This window comes from Centruroides vittatus, unplaced genomic scaffold (genome assembly GCF_030686945.1).
Source record: "Centruroides vittatus isolate TY-2023 unplaced genomic scaffold, ASM3068694v2 contig_808, whole genome shotgun sequence".
Classification (NCBI taxonomy): domain Eukaryota; kingdom Metazoa; phylum Arthropoda; class Arachnida; order Scorpiones; family Buthidae; genus Centruroides; species Centruroides vittatus.
Genome location: NW_027122526.1, coordinates 396,139 through 414,933, shown reverse-complemented (window position 1 = coordinate 414,933; position 18,795 = coordinate 396,139). Strand labels below are relative to the sequence as shown.

General features: G+C 33.8%; 3 protein-coding genes and 1 pseudogene across 3 annotated transcripts; 2 read left to right on the top strand and 2 right to left on the bottom strand.

Annotated features, from left to right (window-relative positions):
• The first annotated feature begins 1,690 nt into the window (after nucleotides 1-1,690).
• LOC136982100 (zinc finger MYM-type protein 6-like) lies at nucleotides 1,691-2,464 on the top strand. The gene has a single exon (XM_067278522.1). The coding sequence runs from the start codon at nucleotides 1,691-1,693 to the stop codon at nucleotides 2,462-2,464; it is 774 nt and encodes a 257-aa protein (XP_067134623.1).
• Nucleotides 2,465-8,255: 5,791 nt separating this feature from the next.
• LOC136982129 (L-xylulose reductase-like) lies at nucleotides 8,256-11,947 on the bottom strand. Its single transcript, XM_067278554.1, has 7 exons — nucleotides 11,830-11,947; nucleotides 11,596-11,693; nucleotides 11,372-11,526; nucleotides 11,224-11,266; nucleotides 10,926-11,090; nucleotides 8,488-8,602; nucleotides 8,256-8,419 (listed from the first exon to the last, which is right to left on the bottom strand). Exons 1-7 carry the CDS (start codon nucleotides 11,876-11,878, stop codon nucleotides 8,322-8,324), a joined length of 723 nt encoding a protein of 240 aa, XP_067134655.1. The 5' UTR covers nucleotides 11,879-11,947; the 3' UTR covers nucleotides 8,256-8,321.
• A 753-nt stretch (nucleotides 11,948-12,700) lies between these two features.
• Nucleotides 12,701-13,585, bottom strand: LOC136982110 (uncharacterized). The gene is made up of 2 exons (XM_067278531.1): nucleotides 13,490-13,585; nucleotides 12,701-13,408 (listed from the first exon to the last, which is right to left on the bottom strand). Exons 1-2 carry the CDS (start codon nucleotides 13,559-13,561, stop codon nucleotides 12,854-12,856), a joined length of 627 nt encoding a protein of 208 aa, XP_067134632.1. The 5' UTR covers nucleotides 13,562-13,585; the 3' UTR covers nucleotides 12,701-12,853.
• Nucleotides 13,586-15,830: 2,245 nt separating this feature from the next.
• On the top strand, nucleotides 15,831-18,162 carry LOC136982099 (transforming growth factor-beta-induced protein ig-h3-like; annotated as a pseudogene).
• The last annotated feature ends 633 nt before the right edge of the window (nucleotides 18,163-18,795 follow it).

The window sequence follows — 18,795 nt, the reverse complement described above, 5'->3', positions numbered from 1 at the left end:
GCCGATTACCGGCCATTCCGATTACCAGGGTGCCGATTTACGACTCTCTACTGTATACAGAAAATTAAATTCTATATACTGTACTGCAGAGGTCGCCAAAGTGGTGGTCCGCCAGAAAATTTCGCTGGTCCGCAGAAAAATGTGGAATATACTTACTCATCACGTTATGTTTTTAGATGCATTGAAACATAATTCAATTCATAACAATACGTGAAAAGTTATAAAAACTTTCGTCGCATGCTGTACACACTGGCCATTGGATGAGCGGTCTTCCATCCCTGTCGCGTAGAATAACGCCACGGTAAATAAGTTGTACTGCTGTAGCTACATTGTTTTAGCTTCATATTTTGTCTCGTCTCGTTTCGCAATCTTCTAATGTTTCACTCTCTTGTATGTCGCATATGTATATCAGTTGAAGCATTTAAAGGTGGGCTTACGGACCTATTTAGTTTAATATAAAATATATTCAATATATTAGTTTGGTTATTAAGGAAATTTTTGTGTATTATCTTTTGTATATTGGTGTTTTTTTCAAGACAGGTATGATCTTAAATCTTAACCATGTGCATATTTTCTTTTATTTGATATTTATTGGGATAAAATTAGTTTGACTTTTCTAAATTTCTTTTCTTTTTATTTTAGATTCAAATAAATTAAACCCATAATGAGTTTAAAAAAAGCAAAAGAATGGTCTGCATTTCTTTAGTAATTCAAAAAGTATTGAGAACGATAATAATAACATTAATAGTACTTCACCTAACCGTGAACTGATCAATAAATCAGACTCTCCACAGTCTTCATCAGGCACCATTAGGAAAAACGTTGGAACGGGAGGTGGAGAGAAGAAAAAACGCAAAGTTTCAAGAAAGTATCATTCCTACTACTAAAAATTTGAATTCATTGAAGAACCTGACAGTGAGCTGGATCCACGGCTTCTCTGTTGTATGTTCTGAAAGCTTATCTAACGATGCATTAAAATCTTTCAAACTTGAAAGACACTTGAATTCAAAACACCCGGATTTAGCAAAAAACCCGCTAGAATATTTTAAAGGAATGCATGAAAATATGCAACAACAAGATACTGTTTTAAGAAAAATGACCATGGAAGATAAATCATTACTAAAGGCTTCCTATCTCATGGCAAATCAGATATCGAAATGCAAAAAGCCGTACACGATTGGAGAAGAATTAATTAAGCCTTGCATGTTAAAAGCCTGTGAACAGATTTTGGGAATGCAGGCTGTTCAGAAATTGAAAGTAATTCCTATGTCTGCTAATACTATCAAGCGCAGAATCGAAGATATGGCCGAAGACTTGAAAATAAGATAATAAAAATGGTGAAAAATTCATCAATTTATTCAATACAACTAGACGAATCCACGGACATTACAAACAAAGCACTCCTTCTTTGTTTTTGTGAGATTTGAGTATGAAGGAGAGTTATATGAAGAACTACTATGTTCGCTTAATTTGCCGGGTAGAACAACCAGCTCTGAGATTTTTGAAGCTCTTAATAGTTATTTCCGGGAACATGAAATTGACTGGAAAAAATGTATTGGGATATGCACAGACGGTGCCGCAAATATGACGACATCTTTCAGGAATTGTTGCAAAGGTGAAGAAGGTTGATCACCCAGACATTTTATCTACACACTGCATTATACATCGAGAACAACTTGCAGCGTAAAAAATGTCCCCAGAACTACACGAAGTATTATCAAATGTCATTGAAATTATAAAGGAAATTCGACACAAAGCACTCAATTCTCGAATATTTGAGGCACTTTGTGAAGAAATGGGTTTCGAGTATACTCATCTTCTTCGTCATGCTGAGGTGAGATGGCTGTCGAGGGGCAAAATACTGACCCGACTATTCGCCTTGCGGGAAGAAGTCAAATTACTTTTCCAGGAACAAAATAATCCGAAATTGCAAAAATACTTGTCTAACAGTGAATGGCTAGCAAAGCTTGCATACCTGGCAGATATTTTTTCCCTGTTAAATGAACTAAACATATCCTTGCAAGGACAACTTAAGGACGTGTTCACACTACGAAGTAAAATGGATGCGTTTCAAAAGAAAATATTACTGTGGCAAACGCGGTTGGTTGAAGACGATCTGCAAATTTTTTCTAATTTTGATGAATACCTGAAGGAGAATGATGTTAACCAGCAAGTAGTAACTCTAGTTAAAAAGCACTTGGAATCACTTACAGAATCTTTTGCTCGTTGTTACCCAAAGAATGAAGATCGCAGACATGGTAATATGTGGATAATAGATCTGTTTGCAGTGAAAATTCAGGATAATAATTTATGCATGCATCTAAAAGAAAGCCTCATCGACCTATCGTCCGACGAAACTTTCACATTTAAATTTCATTCATCCTTATCAAGATCTCAGTTTTGGCTTTCCATAAAAAGTGAATGCCCTTTTCTTAGTGAACAGGCGATGAAAATTCTGATTTAATTCTCCACAACTTATTTATGTGAAAAGGCCTTTTCATCTGTCACAGCCATCAAAACACGGTACCGATCTCAGCTTGAAATAAATGCAGTTCTCCGTCTTGCAGTAACAACATTGGATCCAAATATCCATAATTTTATTTCAAGTAAGCAGGAACATCCATCACACTAAGGAATCTATAATGCTAAAAGTTTGATATACTTAAACCATTTCTTAATTGTTTTTTTTTTACAGATTTTGTTTATTTTGTTTATTTTTATTATGGTTTATTAATAAAGCTTTCTTAATTTGGTTACAATTAATTGTTTCATTTTATTAACTAGGTACATTTTATGTGTTCTTAGATCACAATATTTTTTATAAATATATTTAACACTTAAAAAATCCTATTAGTGGTCCGCGGGATTTAAATTATGAATTTACTGGTCCGTGAGGTCAAAAAGTTTGGCGACCTCTGCTGTACTGTACTGTACATATGACTGTTTTTACAAGTTATAATGAGTGGTTCGATTGGACCATCGTCCCTGACCCGATGCGAGTTAACCTTACCACTTAATTTTGCGACAAGCGAACTTGTGTCAGACTATACAGCATATAAAACGAAAAATAACCGTATATGTGTTGATTCCGGAATTCTTTTAAAAACTCTAAACATTAATAGTATCTTCTTTGCCGAAACCATTTTGGATTCGGCCAGGCACAACCGGGTAGTAAGGGACGGGGTCCGATATATCCGAAACAGATCAGTCATAAAAAATTTCTGGGATCCTCCCGAGGTCCTCCGGAGTAGTGAACTGGTAACTTAAACGTCTCGGCCATCCGGCTTTTCTAATTACGGAATAGAAAATGTAATATTTTTATTCGTACTGGAAGGATTAAATTAGAATTGACTTCAGTGAGACGAATTGTTTCTTCGGTTTTTACCGTTTCGGTTTAGCTTAAGTTGGAATAAATTTATCACAGTATATATCAGTTCACAATAGACTATATGATTAGAAAAATACTCTCCTACTTTTTTCATCTTTATGACAATCGATCAGCTAAATAGTTAAGTAAGATATTGTTTTGAAGACCGCGTAAGATATTGTTCTGAAAACCTAGTAAGATATCAGTCTTTTCCATGTGAGATCTGATTTCAAATTCGATCAGGCTGTCGTGTATCGTGATTAGAATGAATGAAGGATCGAAGTGTCATTCCTATCTTTCACTCATACTAACAATTTTACTGCGGTTTACGTCCATTCGTAATGGCGTAATAAAGAGAAAACGAATGGTGTACAATGTAATGATGTCTTGCGTTAATAAACCAAAACCAATTCGCAGCGAAAATTCAATTTAAGCTCTTGTGTGTAACGTCTAGCATGTAGCAAAATGACATCATTTTGTTGTACCCTAGACATTACACGCATGAACTTAATTAAATCCAATTACTGTTGTTTGAAATCCAATTTCAAATCCGATCCAAATTTTCATAATTTTTCTTGAGCTATTTTTTATCCATATTAGATTATCACATAATGTGCAAGGCCATCCTCAATAAAAAAATTGAAGTTTTATATATTCATTTTTTTCACTGGTTAAGATCACTTTACGTTCAAACGAGGCAGGACTAGATATAACGTAAATCTAATCAATCCATAATATCCGATGACCGAGAATTTCTAGTTACGGAGTTCCTAGACGAAATTTACAATATTGGCATTTGTCTGTCCAGCAACGTAAAGATAGCATTATCATCCAGAAGAATGACAACTACAATGAGGGATTCAGAACACTTGTGACCGAATTTAATTTTCATTTTTGACTGTTTCCGCCCTGTGGGCATTAAAACGGCCTTTTAAAAATCATAACCATCTTGGATTCGACCAGGTCTAAAATGGGAATGGACGGATGATTCGAGACAGTCACCACTGAAAAATGTCTATGATTGTCCGCTCGGATTCGATCCTGGGTCCCCAGTGCGATAGACTGAGGCCTTAACCACCTTGGCTATCCAGCATGCTTTTGAAGGTATTTGGACTACTATTTATCTTTCTAGACAGTGTTGAATCAGAGTACTTCAATTACAATCATCCGATAGCGTGGCCGGATGGCCGAGTGGTCAAGGTGGCAGCCTACCGCTCTGGGGAACCCGGGATCGAATCCTAACGGGTCGAACAATCCCCAGTAATTTTTCGGGGGGTGGTCCGTTCGGATATGTCGGGCCCCGTCCCTCACCACCTGGTCTCCCCATTGTGAGCCGAACCCATAATGGGCCTACTAAAAAAGGCCCTCTTAGTGCCCACAGAGCTGAAAGAGTTAAAAAAAATCATCCGATAGCTTATAAATTATCTTCTGGCAATCCTTGTTTAAGCTCACGTTATTGCTTAAGTTTTTTGACTTGTCACACACCAATGATCGAATCAGAAGACCTTTATATCGAGTCGATCATCGATGTATGAAAAGTCCAAAAACTTTAGCAATAAATTGAGTTTAAACAAGTATTACTTATTGTGAGATGTAAAGATAAAATATGGTATATTTTATGGTATTTGAATAAACTACATACAGTACGTATGTGCTCGATACTATTATTAGAAATAATATAATGAAACCAAATAAAATTTTTTAAACTCACAAACTTAGGCTATTTGGGTACAAAGAAGCTGAAATAATATTTGGCCGATATAAAAATCTTTATTAATAGATGAAATGAGTATTTTGATTGATAATCGAATATAACTGAATGCAATCTCACCATTCTTTAAACGCTTCCATTTAACTTGCTTTGTTTTGTCTTCAAATCTTCAAATTTTATCCACATCTAATAAAATAAAAGGCTAATACGTTGAAGACATACCTAAACCCGATGACAATACATTTTAATTATGTTTTAGGGAGATCCTCCCACTCCACATCTTTCCCATCCCGAAACCAAATGTACAATTTACAAATCAACGTAACCGAATGTACAATTTAAGCATGACTTCACACACGTCATGTTCAAATTACATTACCACAGTGCAGTGGCGTGACGTCATTGGAAGCGGTGGAAGCGCCGCATCCACCTTCCAATGACCTTCCTTTGTATCTTCTAAAATATAAATTTCCATATTTTAACGTACTTTGAATTAATTAAAATTAATATTTTATTATAACTGTATTATGTATCTTATTAAAAATTTCTATACTATATGTGAAAAAAACGATAAGATCGCTATTGTATATTCGAATGTCAGTGGCGGAATGGAAGCGCTTCTGAGACAGCTTTTAAGGCGAGAATAACTGAATGGTGTAAAGCAGCCAGAGGGCATTGGCGCATGCGCTTTACAGAGCACCAACCTCACCCGGTTTAGATGGTGGAAGCTACACACTTGTAACGCTTCCAACGATTCTATCCCTTAGCCACTGGGTAGGGAGCTATCTGACTAAGTCAGTGGTTTCCAACCTGTGGGGCGCGCCCCCTAGGGGGGCGCGTGACTGTTGCAAGGGGGTCATGCAGCTGTTTCCAAAATATCATTTTCGAATACAAACCAAAAAAGTCGAATAGGTGTCCAAAAAATGAATCAGCAAAATAGGTATACGTAATCCACAATCCTCGCCGCGAATTTTTCGGGTACAAATGCTAAAACATCCATCCATACTCTTGCTGGAACGAAAACATCTCGCTTTCGCGTTTGGAGCCGAGCGCCGGCGGGGCGAGGAAACAAAAGACAAGCACTCGGAACATCCCGGGTATTCTCGTGCTTACTCGCGCCAAACTTCAGTAAACAGAAGCATCTGTTTTTTTTTTCTGTTGTCTATGAACAGAATTAGTTCGTTAGTAGTGCTTGCGATAACCACGTTGATATATAGAATGAAACACTTCGCTTTGGTAACTTCTAAATTAATATTGAGGTAAATTTCATAACTGTTATAATAGTACATTATTTTTAGTACATTTAAAATTATTATTTCTTATAATAAATAATTATTTTTTTATGTATATTTTTACATAATATTGTATATTATTTTGTAGCCCATTAAATAAATTATAATATCAGTTGAGTATATATGAAATTAGATTGTTAGAAAAATTAAGGGGGCGCAACAATTTTTTTTAAAGGGGGCGCAGGTACAAAAAGGTTGGAAACCACTGGACTAAGTGAATTGTTTAAGATTTAAAAAGTAAAGAGTATTCAATGTTATTTTTATGTACGTTTTTTGCAAAATTATATTTAATTACAGTATAATTAAAAGAAAATTATAATTATATTGACAGATTTTCAGACATAAAATCTTTAGAATTTTTATCACTTTTAGATGTTTTCCATAATATTAAAATTATTAACAATTTTTCCAAGCGTGTTTTAATTCTTTAAATTAAGTAAATTTTGTGGGAAATTTTTTGATTTATCTAAATTACGTAGTGAATCGCAATATTTATATTCGTGTCCAGACTATTATATATTGACAAGTAACTCTTAAACATAAAACATATTATAATTAATGTAGATCCGAACAATACTAAAAGAATTATATGATTTAATATCATTAATTTTTATGGTACCATCTACCAGTGAGTCTGTTGAGCGCAGTTTTTCGACCACGGAGCGAATTCATACATTGGCCAGGAACACTCATTCACGGGGAAAAATTGTTGTCGCTAGCGTTGCTTTCGATAGAAAAAGTGCTTTTAAATACGTTGATGGAGTCGACGACCAGCGACTTTTATGATAAAGTAATTAACGACTTTGCGGAAAAATTGCCGAATAGAATTAGTTTATAAAAATTTTAAAAAAACGAGTTTTTCTATCGTTGTTTGTATCGTATCAATTTGTATTATGTATGTATTATTTGTATTTTAGAACTAAAATACATACATTGTTTATTTTTGTCATTTCCAGTATTTGTTTAAAACTTTTATGGAAATGCGAGGTTCCGGACAGGTCTGACCCGTCACGAAAGACGCGAAAAAACGGTTAATTTAGAGAAAAATTTATTAGTTTAAAAAAACAGGTAAAAGTCGTTTGTAGTCGGACACCCATTGTTTATATCAAACTGCCAGGCAGAAACCATAAATCGCGGAATGAAGTCGTCCTATGATCGGTGGAAGACGGAATTCGTTTTCGATTTTGACTTTTCTCCGGCTCCAGGTAAGAGTCTCGTTACATTTAGTAACCAGGGACCAACCACTCGGGAAGCGTGATTGAAAGAGAACGACCAACCAAAATGAATGAAAGAAAAAACGGAGATTGATATAATCTCCGACAATCGAGGACACCTGGCACTCGGTTAACGTTCAGAATAACCAAAACGCATTGTGTCAACGCGCAAAAAACAAGGAAAAAAAACAGTTTCTCGTCTATTGTGCCAACCTGTAACCCGTGCCACTTCGGACTTAGACCGTGTTCCCGACGCCAACGGACGAAGTCTCCCCGTGCCTTACAGACTTGTCAACGCCACTGTCCCGGGGCCACCTTCGATCGACCATCGAAGAACCACATAGACGCTCAGGACGTCCAAACGGCTGATTGTCTTAAAGCAAACTATTTTGTACATAGTATATGTTTATTTTATGTTAAAAATAAACGGTTTTTGTCAGATACTTGTCGTCTTTGTCTCTACAACCACCACCCATGTACGAATGGACCGTAGACCATTACTGACGCGCAATTAACTGATTGCCCCTGGAAGTCGGCTTCTTACAGAAACACAGCTTCCCTATCATCAAATGTCACGGCACGCCACTGCTACAGTGTATAAATTCACTGTAGTAATGTACTGTACATCCATAAGCTCGAAAAGCGTAATCAATAAAAGCAATATTTAAACGTTTTTAGTATAAACATTAAAAATATTATATTTTATTTAGATGATGAAATCATTTTTAGCCTAAAAGTTATTGTTCTCCTCCATCGACAGGGAAATGGACACCATTCACCATTTTGGCATTATCACTCAGTAAAAAAAGTACTGCATCAGCGATATCTTTAACATCTATAAAATATAAAACTATTACTATATTAAAGATTATAATGAATTCACATTTAAAATATAATACATACCGCAAAATTTCCCTAAAGGAATTTTACTTTTCAGCTGGGCTTCATTTTCAGGACTAAGTAGTTGCATTGCCATTTCAGTCAATACCCAAGTTGGATTCACAGAATTAACTCGGATCTACAAATATATGAATATAACACTAAATAAAAGTTAAAATGAATAAAGAAACTAAAATTTGTTAGTATTCATTTTAGCCTAAAATAACAAATTTTGTAACAAAAACACAATCCAGCAACGAGTTGCTTAACTTTCCCGGTAAAAATTAAAACTGTGTATGTGGCGGCATCTGTTATGATATTTTATTGTTAAAAGCATTTTATATTTAGATTAGAAAAACGTTCATAGAAAGTCATGTTGATTATACCAGTGCAACGCAGGAGAGGAAAGAACGCCATATGATGTACTGTATTGTACAGTACATGCAAGTGTTAACGACTTTTTCAATCAACTTTCAAAAATGGAGGCTCATTATTGTAGATCAAGTTTAAATAAGCTTTATCTCTAGCCTATATGGCAGAGTAAATCTGCTCTGTAGGGAATATGTAAATTTTTGTGAGAATAAGGAACTGAGTGAAGCATCTGTAAAGGTATTTCTCGGTGTTAGCAGAGCAAAATATCGCTCTGTTCTTACCAAGTATTCTTTGTTGTTCATATAAAGTAGGTAATAAACAGGAAGATCTCTATGCACTGTATAGGCCTATTAAGAGAAGCAAGAGAAGCAAAACAAATGGACAAGAACAGTGTATTAAAAGTTTTAACGATTGATCTTCAAGCAGTATTGTTAGCTCCCAATCTCAAGGCTTTATCACTAAGCAAAATCACTAAGCAAAACAAAGCAGAAAGTCCACAACATCACAGTTTACGACTTGAAGACAAAAAGTAGTTGATGCTTCATACGGAACAAATTTGAAGGAAACCTGAATGCGAATGAATTTACTAGCATTATCGTGAATTTTTTGATGTCAAAAGTCCCAACGTTAGAGAAGAAAGGTGAGCGACTCCATAGTAACGGATATTAGTTGTGTGAAGTACGATCAAACGGGATAAATTCGTTACAAGTATGTATAGTCTAATGACTGGATTCCTCTGCCAATCCGAAAAATATGGCAAATATCTCAGCTGCTGAAAAGTTGTACGTATCTCGAATTGCAATTTCAACAAACAAATTTATAGATCTCCAATGTTTAAAGGCACTAATTCCGAGGAATTACCATGCTTTTTACGATAACCTACCATACGTATACGTAACAAGTAACAAAGCCTTGTCTACACATTAAAATGGACTAAATCAGGAAGAAATGTGTGAAAGTGCTTCGTTATGTATACGTGTGAATGGTACGTGTTACATTGATTTCATTTTTACATTTCCTTCAGCATATTATTTAAAAAAAGTAATAAACATGTTTTCATAACTCCGTTCTCGAGATAAAGGGAAGACAGTGGGAATTTATAGGTCTGCAGTTTGAAAATTGCAGCCCAGTGTATTGATATATACGGAAGGGTGATCTCACCGCTACCATGTTCATCATTACAGTGTATTTACACACACATTACGATTAAATTCAACACTTGGTTATGTTTATCGGATTTCGAAGTGAGTAGGATGATGGGGATGGATCCGCCCCCAAAACATTAAAATGCATTTTCCTCGTGATTAGGTATGTCTCAGCCAATCTTAATTAGAAATTTATGAAATTTAAGTTGCAAGATTTGAAGACGTTACAAAGCAAGTTAAATAAAAGCGTTCACTAAAGAAGTCGTTAAGTATACATAATAGATTTTAAATATATTTTTAATTATCATTTGATAAAATTTAAGAAAACTTCCTCACTATATTGCATGACTATAAATACTAAACTATAGGTCTATTATTTAACCTTGAGAATAGATAAAACAATTACAGTAGAGCGTCGTTAATCGGAACACTGGTAATCGGAATCGCCGGTAATCGGCACGATTTTCAGTCGGACTATGTCGTGCTGAATCGAACGTTTTTGATACTAAATTTACTTCTAAAGTATAATGTTCATGTTTTTATATTCTTCAATATATTTATTTTGTTTGTACAAAATGCAGAAATAATTTTTAACGATACGATAGCCTCGATTATTATTATAAAAATTTTCGTTAGGCTTAAAATCGACGAAAATTCAACACGAAGCGACACGCAACAGAGAAAAATTTGAACATCGGACAGGTTAATGTATTTTTTCGTACATAATGGGTAATCGGAACAAATGACTAATCGGAACAACCCCAGTCCCCAATTGATTCCGATTTTCGACTCTCTACTGTAATCTATACTGTATTATGTATTGTTAAGCTATTTCTTAACAAGCAATTAAAACTAAAAATAATATACCAGTTTATAAATTATTCAAAAATAAATTAAACTGAAACATTAACATAATGAAAAACAAAATGAATACGAAAAATTTACCCCTGATGGTCCAAGTTCTTTTGCCATGAGTTTAGTAAGTTTATCTACAGTAGCTTTACTTAATCCGTACACAGCTTCACCGGTATAATTAAACCACGAAGAAACACTGGATATATTGACAACGGAGCCTGGTTTATTTTCATCTTTTAATTTTTTCGCTATTACCTACCAAAATATCGTTTTAAAATACCATTAAATATCTTTAAATCCGATCAAGAACAACGACACCGGCCTAAATTGTATCTAATAAAATATGTTTCTAAAATCAATTCAGCTAAAATAACAAATTTTAAATTACCTGGGAGATATTTATTATTGCTTTGACGTTGACATTAAATGTTCTGTAATCAAAAACAAAAATTAAATTATTAAACGTTGTATTAATTAAATATAAGATGTAAGTGTAGCAATTTAATGCTTATTATGAAAAATGTCGTATTAATTACTTATCAAATTGCTCTTCCGTGATCGTTTCGAAAACTGCTTCCTCCAAAACGCCTGCATTATTTACCAGTAAGTCTATAGTTTGAAGTTTCTCGACAGCTTGTCGTGTTGCCTTCCAATCACCAAGATCAACACAGATCGTTTCAATGGAAGGAAGCTACAAAAATTAAATTAATCATTACCTCTAACCTAAAAATTAGGGGGGAAAAATTAACAAAAGTACAACCTCGGATTTCAACGATTCAAGATTTTCTCGTGTTTTACTCAGAGCGATAACGTGCGCTCCATACTTGGATAATTGTTTAACTATCTCTCTTCCTATTCCTGCAATGATATGTGTTAAACGTGTTTACGGATTCCATAGAAAGCTCTTTTATTTTCGATAGTAGATAGAAGTAGTTTAAAAAATAACGTTATAATTTGTATCATTGTTTAACTATAAAAGATTAATAAACTCTACCTCTTCCTGCTCCGGTTACTAGAGCTCGTTTTCCATTAAAATCGTACATATTTTACACGTAACTGAAGGTAAAATTAAATGGCTACTTACAACGACAGTCGATAAGTATCATATAAACGAAGCACAGACGTTCAAGGACATTCATTCTCTATTACCATTTTTTATAACCGTTTTTAGATAAATCTAGAACTACTTTTTAAACGCATTAAGTTTATTCCAGAAAAGATAATGTATACATACATAATGAAAGCGTTTATAATAATTTAATACATTTTTACATTAATTATCTTTGACATTTATAAAATACACAATTCCTTATCACATGATTATTATATTTACAGTGTATAGAGAGAAGAAAAAGTTTCATTGCATTACATAATGTCTAGACGATTGCATACAGCATATCAATTATATAAATTAAAGGAAATTTCTAATCGATAGTTGTTTATCTAAAATATTTTATCCCAATTACTCTTTTGCTTTATTAAATATGTCTACTTAATAAAATAATTTTATTTATATTATATAAAATCCAGCTTTTGAAGGTCGATATATAATTTTTGCTTTATAATGCTGTAGTGATTGCGTTGAATATCTTATTATTATCATTACAGGGTAGACCATACTCAACGGTATAGAAAGACAAGAGAAGGTCGAGAGCACTGCCTATTAGTTGTAATTAGACAACATAAAGTAACGGCTTTACAAGGGACAGTAAATGAAAAAAAGGCATAAAAATGTGTCTTTTTCTCAAAAACTATTTATTAATTATGTAATAAAGTATGAAATAAAGTATACTTTAATATCGAAAATATTTTATTTTTAAAAATTTATTGAATTTAATTAATACATAAAAATTATATTCTATCGTTGATATAATATTAAAGCAAAATTTTACTGTGTTGACTATCACATCTACTGTATGAAATACACAATATCAATTTAAACCACAACCAATAAAATATAAAATTATAAAAATGTAGACATATAATTAAAATTTACTTGCATTTCATGCTTATAAATTCTATCTTTTGTGAAAAATATAATTATCATTAACATTTGCTGAAGGAAGATTATTGGTCATGCGGTGATTCCACGACTTTGAAGATTCGACCGAATGCTTTTCTTTGTCTTGATATAATTTGGCTCCAAAATCATTATGGTCAATCATTAATGTATACGAAACTGGAAAATTGTTATCAGCCTTTTTGTGATTTTTCTTGAATTCGGGTTGAATAGGATGCATATATTCCGGAGGACTAGATGTTGTTTTTGATTGCAGAAAGTCATCATTGGGCATGAATGAATTTTCCTTGTCGATCCCGTTCATAAAGTGATTAAACTGATTAAATTTCATAATTTCTATATCGGCAGGATTCATAGAAATAACACCAGGCTCATTACTATCGACTTTAGCTCGAAAACCGTTTTCATCTGCCACGTAATAAACAGTTCTCTTTCTTCCATCGGGATCAACGATTCCGTAACTACCCGTAACTCTTCCGTCTTTCTTAGTTTCTTTTTTGAACTGATGGCTATCGGCGTCGTTTATAGAGTAGTAGTAATTGTAAAAATTATCCTAGAATAATAAAGGCACGACTTAATTTAAAAGTAAATAACTTAAGGTTATATTCCAGTTAATTTTTAAAAACTTTCTCACATTACGTTCATCTTTAATTTCACTTCTGGATGATTTATGGCGAAAGGTGGCTCGAGCCATCGAAGAACACATCAAAACCAATGTAAAGACAGCGAAATACTGTAAAAATATAGGAAAATATTTATAAAAATAAAATACATAATGCGATTATAAAGAGAACTTACCTGAGCAAAAGCCATATTGAAATATACTTAATTAGAAAAATAATTCTGAATTTATACATTTTCAAACAAAGGAGTGGTGATTGTGTAGGTACAGGATGTTCGGATAGGGTTACTATCAAAATTGTTCAAACCTTTCGTGAACCATGACTTTGTTGAACTTTTGAAAGTCGAAGGTCAAATATCTTTTCACCTTTCAATATCATTATTACGAGATCGACGGACGTATAATGAGTGTCATCGATAATTAGAAGGGAAGTCTTTTTTTTTCGGTCCAGTAAAAAGGGGTCAGTGATTGTTAGTGACCACAGCTTAATTTTCGATCAATTAACAGGTGAAAGTAAAATAAACTTAATTGTTGTTTTGATACCTTCATCATTAACTTAAATTCCCACACGGAGTTTCGTCTTCATTATTAATAGTGAATCGAAAATCAGCATCTGTCATGGAAGACAAAAGACTGTTTTGTTATATTAAAGTGAATAAATCGGTCAAGGTGAGATTTTAAACAAATTAAATGAACGAAAGATCAATGCCAACATACAAACGTTTTAAAATAATATGTATTTATCGCTTAATATTCGACAATATTTATAATTTTATTACCGTGAATCTTGGATTAAAAAAAGTGCTGTCCGACTGTAGACAATTTGAAGATGTATTAATAAAAATTTAGTAAATTTTAGAAATTACACAACTAATTTAGTTAATTTTACCTGTTACGCTAACTATTATTATCCTATATATAAAGCTGTCGAAAGCTTTTATGTAGTATGAATATATAATTGAATATAATAGAAATTAGGAATAGAAATATGAAACTTCAATCGATCTTCTTTGATTATATATCAGATTTTCTTTTCCAATTTCGATATTTCTATAAAATTCACACTGTGAGTAATTTATTTTTAGAAATTAATTACAACGTGCAATTTTTAAGCTAAGACGAATAAAGAATTATTAGAATAAGAAGTAGGAAAAAAAAATCTATATAGAAAGGATCGAAATTCCTATTTGATTACTAAATGAACCGAATCTCTTTATAAATAATTTTTACCTTATAAAATTACAGTAAAACATGTTTGACTCCTCTAGTTTTTCGATATTTTTCCAGTCTTTTTACGATATTTGTTAAATAAAAACGATTGTTGTAATAATATCTTCCATTCATTGAAACTCTTACAGTTTCGTTTTCTATTCTATCAAAATATATATAAGAGCGGAGGTTACTGTAAAATAATTAGGAATTTGGTGATTAAATATGAAGCTGTTGCTGGTAAATAACGACATTTCAGTAATATTGTCTTAAAATTAAAAAATTTAAGTCTTAAATAGTGTTTATTTTTTCTAGGTATTTGCAGCTCTATTGATCGAAAATGTTAATTCTATAATTTTACATAAAAATGACGATCGAAAATCAAAATTGCGCATACAAGACGTAAGTCTTTACTTTTAAGTATTAATTAATTAAACCGGATGTATTTTTATAGATAAATGTTTATAGGATTTAGGTCATTTCAAATTTGGATACGTGGCAAATGAAGCGAACGGTGCGATCCACGCTAGAAATGACTTTGGAGAAGGCGGAGTAAATCATTCTTATAATCGAGGAAAAGTACAATATGGAGTTCAAGTAGGTCATCCGCTTCAGCATCTTGGACAAAATTACGTTAGGTATCGTCCTTCTACTAAAACGAATGCAGAAGTTAATTGGTACGTGTCTTCTGAACAAGTGCAATCTCATCATAGAGCTGCAATGGATTCACATCGTGATATATATCCAATTGCTTTTAAATACGGAGATGCTGCATTTGCTTATCATTAAAAGCAACAGAATTTGGTTATGGATTTTAAAGAATGCATTTTTCCATTTGTTTAAAGTGAAGCATTTCTCTCTTTAATTTAATCGCTTAATAATGACGGTTTAAATTAGTGTTATTTTTGCTTTTCTTTTACGTTTATTTATTGTATAAACGAAGAGACCCAATTAATTTTAGTTGTAATTCAAGCTTATTCAATTTGTGGAAATGAATGTATAAGTTACTTAAAAAACTTTAATTAGACGGTTTGTTTTCTGCTCATAATTTGTGTTTATATTAAAATATTTTAGGGATTTTTCATAATGGGGAAGAAAAGATAATAAATTATAATTAGGCTTATCTATATATTATTAACGTGTGATGCCTTCAGGATTCCCGACAATTATTTCTGAATCAGGAAGAAAATGGGTGATAAGAATTACTTAAATTAATTACGGAAATGTATAGAATTGTTAAAGAAAGATGTGTGGATTTGGAGTTTATCAAAGTTTAACTTTAGGTCCATATCTTTTTTTATTAATGTGACACGCCAAACCTCTTACTAAATGTGTTTAAAATGTTTTATTATAAAGGAAAATATGAAATAATAAAGTATATAAAATAAACGCGACAAACGAACGAATAAATAAAGCCCCAAAATCGACCAACCAAATTCGATGTCAAATTAAATATCGACGATCGAGATTTCTAGTCACCTGAATTGGTAGCATTACACATAGAAACGAAAAGGAAACTAGTCAGGAAGCGTTGAAAGGTAAATCAAACCAATCGGAATGTTCGATTCGGGACGAACTGTACATCTGGTGACTTCATAGACGAACATGTTGTTCCTTCGGCAAATGGGCGCAGTGGAATTCGTACCAACGTGTTCTTCGTGTCAGAAAAGGTAACTCGGATTTCTGTCTAACCCACTCTGCAGGAAAAAGAAATTAATAATTACATTTTGGGCAGATAATAACGACTAATTGTGTTCGAGTAGTTGCCATTAACAATTATGCAAAGAACGGTGTGGTACATATTGTGGAAAAAGTATTACCTCAACCAACTAGAACTCTGGCTGGTATCATTTCTAGTGATCCTCAGTTTAGTATTCTTAAGGGATGTGAGTAATTTTTAAAATATAAACATTTCTTTGGCGATTTGCATAAAAATTTTCACGTACATTTTTCGTTAGTGCTTAGTCAAGCTGGTTTAGTGCAAACTTTACGCGATCCGAACGGCAACTTCACCCTGTTTGCTCCGACTGATTCGGTATTTAACAACGAATCTAATCTTAAAATTCTAGAAAAAGTGATGGACGGTAGTTCTTGCTCTACAAGTAAGTCGATTTTCTATAAAACATAATTACATTTATTTATATACTTAAACAATAATGACCATACAAAAGTTTTTTGGATCAATTTAGATCCCTTTTTACATCCAGCCAGAGGCAGGCGGTATTTTATCTTCGAGTTGTATACCATCCGTCTCTGGCTAAATGTAAAAAAGGATTTAAATCGATTCAAAAAACTTTTGTATGGTCATTGTTGTTTAGATTCTACAAAATATATCTAAAACATATATAAATAAGAGACTTTAATTTCGTCTGTAAGGGAATCTGGAGCGTCATCTTTTGCCAAATGTAATTTGCACGCCCGCCTTAACTGCTCAAGCTAAAACTGTAAACATTCTTGAAAATTATCTAATGTTATCGCGAAACGAAAATGATAAACTGTATGTGGACGGTGTGCAAATTGTAGCTAGAGTCATCGTGGCTACCAATGGGGTCCTCCATATTATAGATGGAATCCTGCTACCCGACGAAGGTAATTCATTTTTTTTTGTATCAAATAAAATTTATAATTTTATCGCGTGTTAATGCTGTTTTGAAACAGTTCAAACGCTGACTGAGGCACTAAAAAGTAGCGGAATGCACCAAGTTATAGATCTTATCAAAGAGGCGGATCTTTAGGAGGAACTGGATAAATTGGATAACTTCACATTCTTCGTCCCCACTAGAAAAGCTTTAAAAGTAAACAATGAGTAAAACTACTCGTTGCTTAATCTATTTAGATATAAAAATTGAATATTGAATTTAATTAAATAGAAAATGTCATAGAAAATAGAATTTAATTAAATAGAAAATGAAATAGAAAGAGGAAGTGAGCATTTACTTCAAGAAACGGGTCTGGATCGTAAATTAAGAGAAGACAAAGGGCCTTTTACTCTCTTTGCACCCACAGACACCGCATTCTATAGTTTTTTCTGAATTTCCCATTTCCGAATTAACCGAAGATTGGAACAGAGCCGAACGATTCCTCAGGAGGCACATTCTGAACGGTAATGGCGGCCAGTGCAAAGCGCCGCACGTGATAGACTAATGGTAAACTAACACTATAATACTTTATTTGTCCAGATATGATGTGCTGCGCGGGTATATTCCACTCTCCGTTTCGACACGACCACGCGAGAACTCTAGAAGGCTCTTTGGTGCCACTGCATCGAGCGGCGTCCGGTTGGATCTGGTTCGGACGCGCTAGAATCCATCGATGCGATCTGACTGCCGAAAACGGAGTCGTACACATCGTCGATAAAGTACTTGGCATGCCAACGCTCAAGTTTTTCGATTCCATTCCGGATAATTCCTTCAGATTCTTGCCGTGATTCGCACGTCGAATTACTTAAAGAAGCTCGTTGTTTCGATGAAGACTTATGTAGCCTATTTATCGATGTACAAAACGTCAGAAGAATTGCATGCTTTGTCATCGTAAATGACGGACGGAATGGCGTTTCATCATCCGCCGTTTACCGAATTTTTCTCGTAAATAAATATTTTTAAATTTTTATATAAACCAGATCAACTGTATTCTTGTCTCTACTACAATAATTCCTAAATATTAATTATATGAAATATGCATTTTTATAATCGAGTAAAAATATAAAATTGGCGTTCATAATCTTCATTGAAGTCAGCTTATAGTTCGAAGACACCCGGAATCAAATCCAGGTGGGCGACTCCCAATCAATTTTTCTAGGGCGATCTTGTCTGGGTCCCTTCCCTCATCAGACCGCTTCCATTTTAGGCCTAGTAGAGCGTGGGTTCGAATCCAATCCTCGTTTACTTTCGACGCCGGATGGCCCAGCGGTCAAGGTGGCATCCTACCGCTGGGGGACTCGAGATCGAATCCAGGGATCGAAAGATCCCCGGAATTTTTCGGGCGGTGGTCCGTTCGGATACGTCGGACCCGTCCCTCACCATCCGGCTGTCCATTGTGGACCTGGCCGAACCCATAATGGGTTCTGCTTAAAAGAAGCCTTCTTAGTGCCCACAGAGCGTAAAGAGATT

Bases quoted from the DNA above. Each gene is read 5' to 3' on its own strand.
- LOC136982129 (XM_067278554.1), bottom strand. From the start codon at position 11,878: ATGTACGATTTTAATGGAAAACGAGCTCTAGTAACCGGAGCAGGAAGA. The intron at 11,527-11,595 runs GTTGTACTTTTG...TAATTTTTGTAG, and splicing joins TTGAATCGTTGAAATCCGAG to CTTCCTTCCATTGAAACGAT. The intron at 11,267-11,371 runs GTAATTAATACG...TTTTGATTACAG, and splicing joins ACGGAAGAGCAATTTGATAA to AACATTTAATGTCAACGTCA.
- LOC136982100 (XM_067278522.1), top strand. From the start codon at position 1,691: ATGTCCCCAGAACTACACGAAGTATTATCAAATGTCATTGAAATTATA.
- LOC136982110 (XM_067278531.1), bottom strand. From the start codon at position 13,561: ATGTGTTCTTCGATGGCTCGAGCCACCTTTCGCCATAAATCATCCAGA. The intron at 13,409-13,489 runs GTGAGAAAGTTT...TTATTATTCTAG, and splicing joins AAATTAAAGATGAACGTAAT to GATAATTTTTACAATTACTA.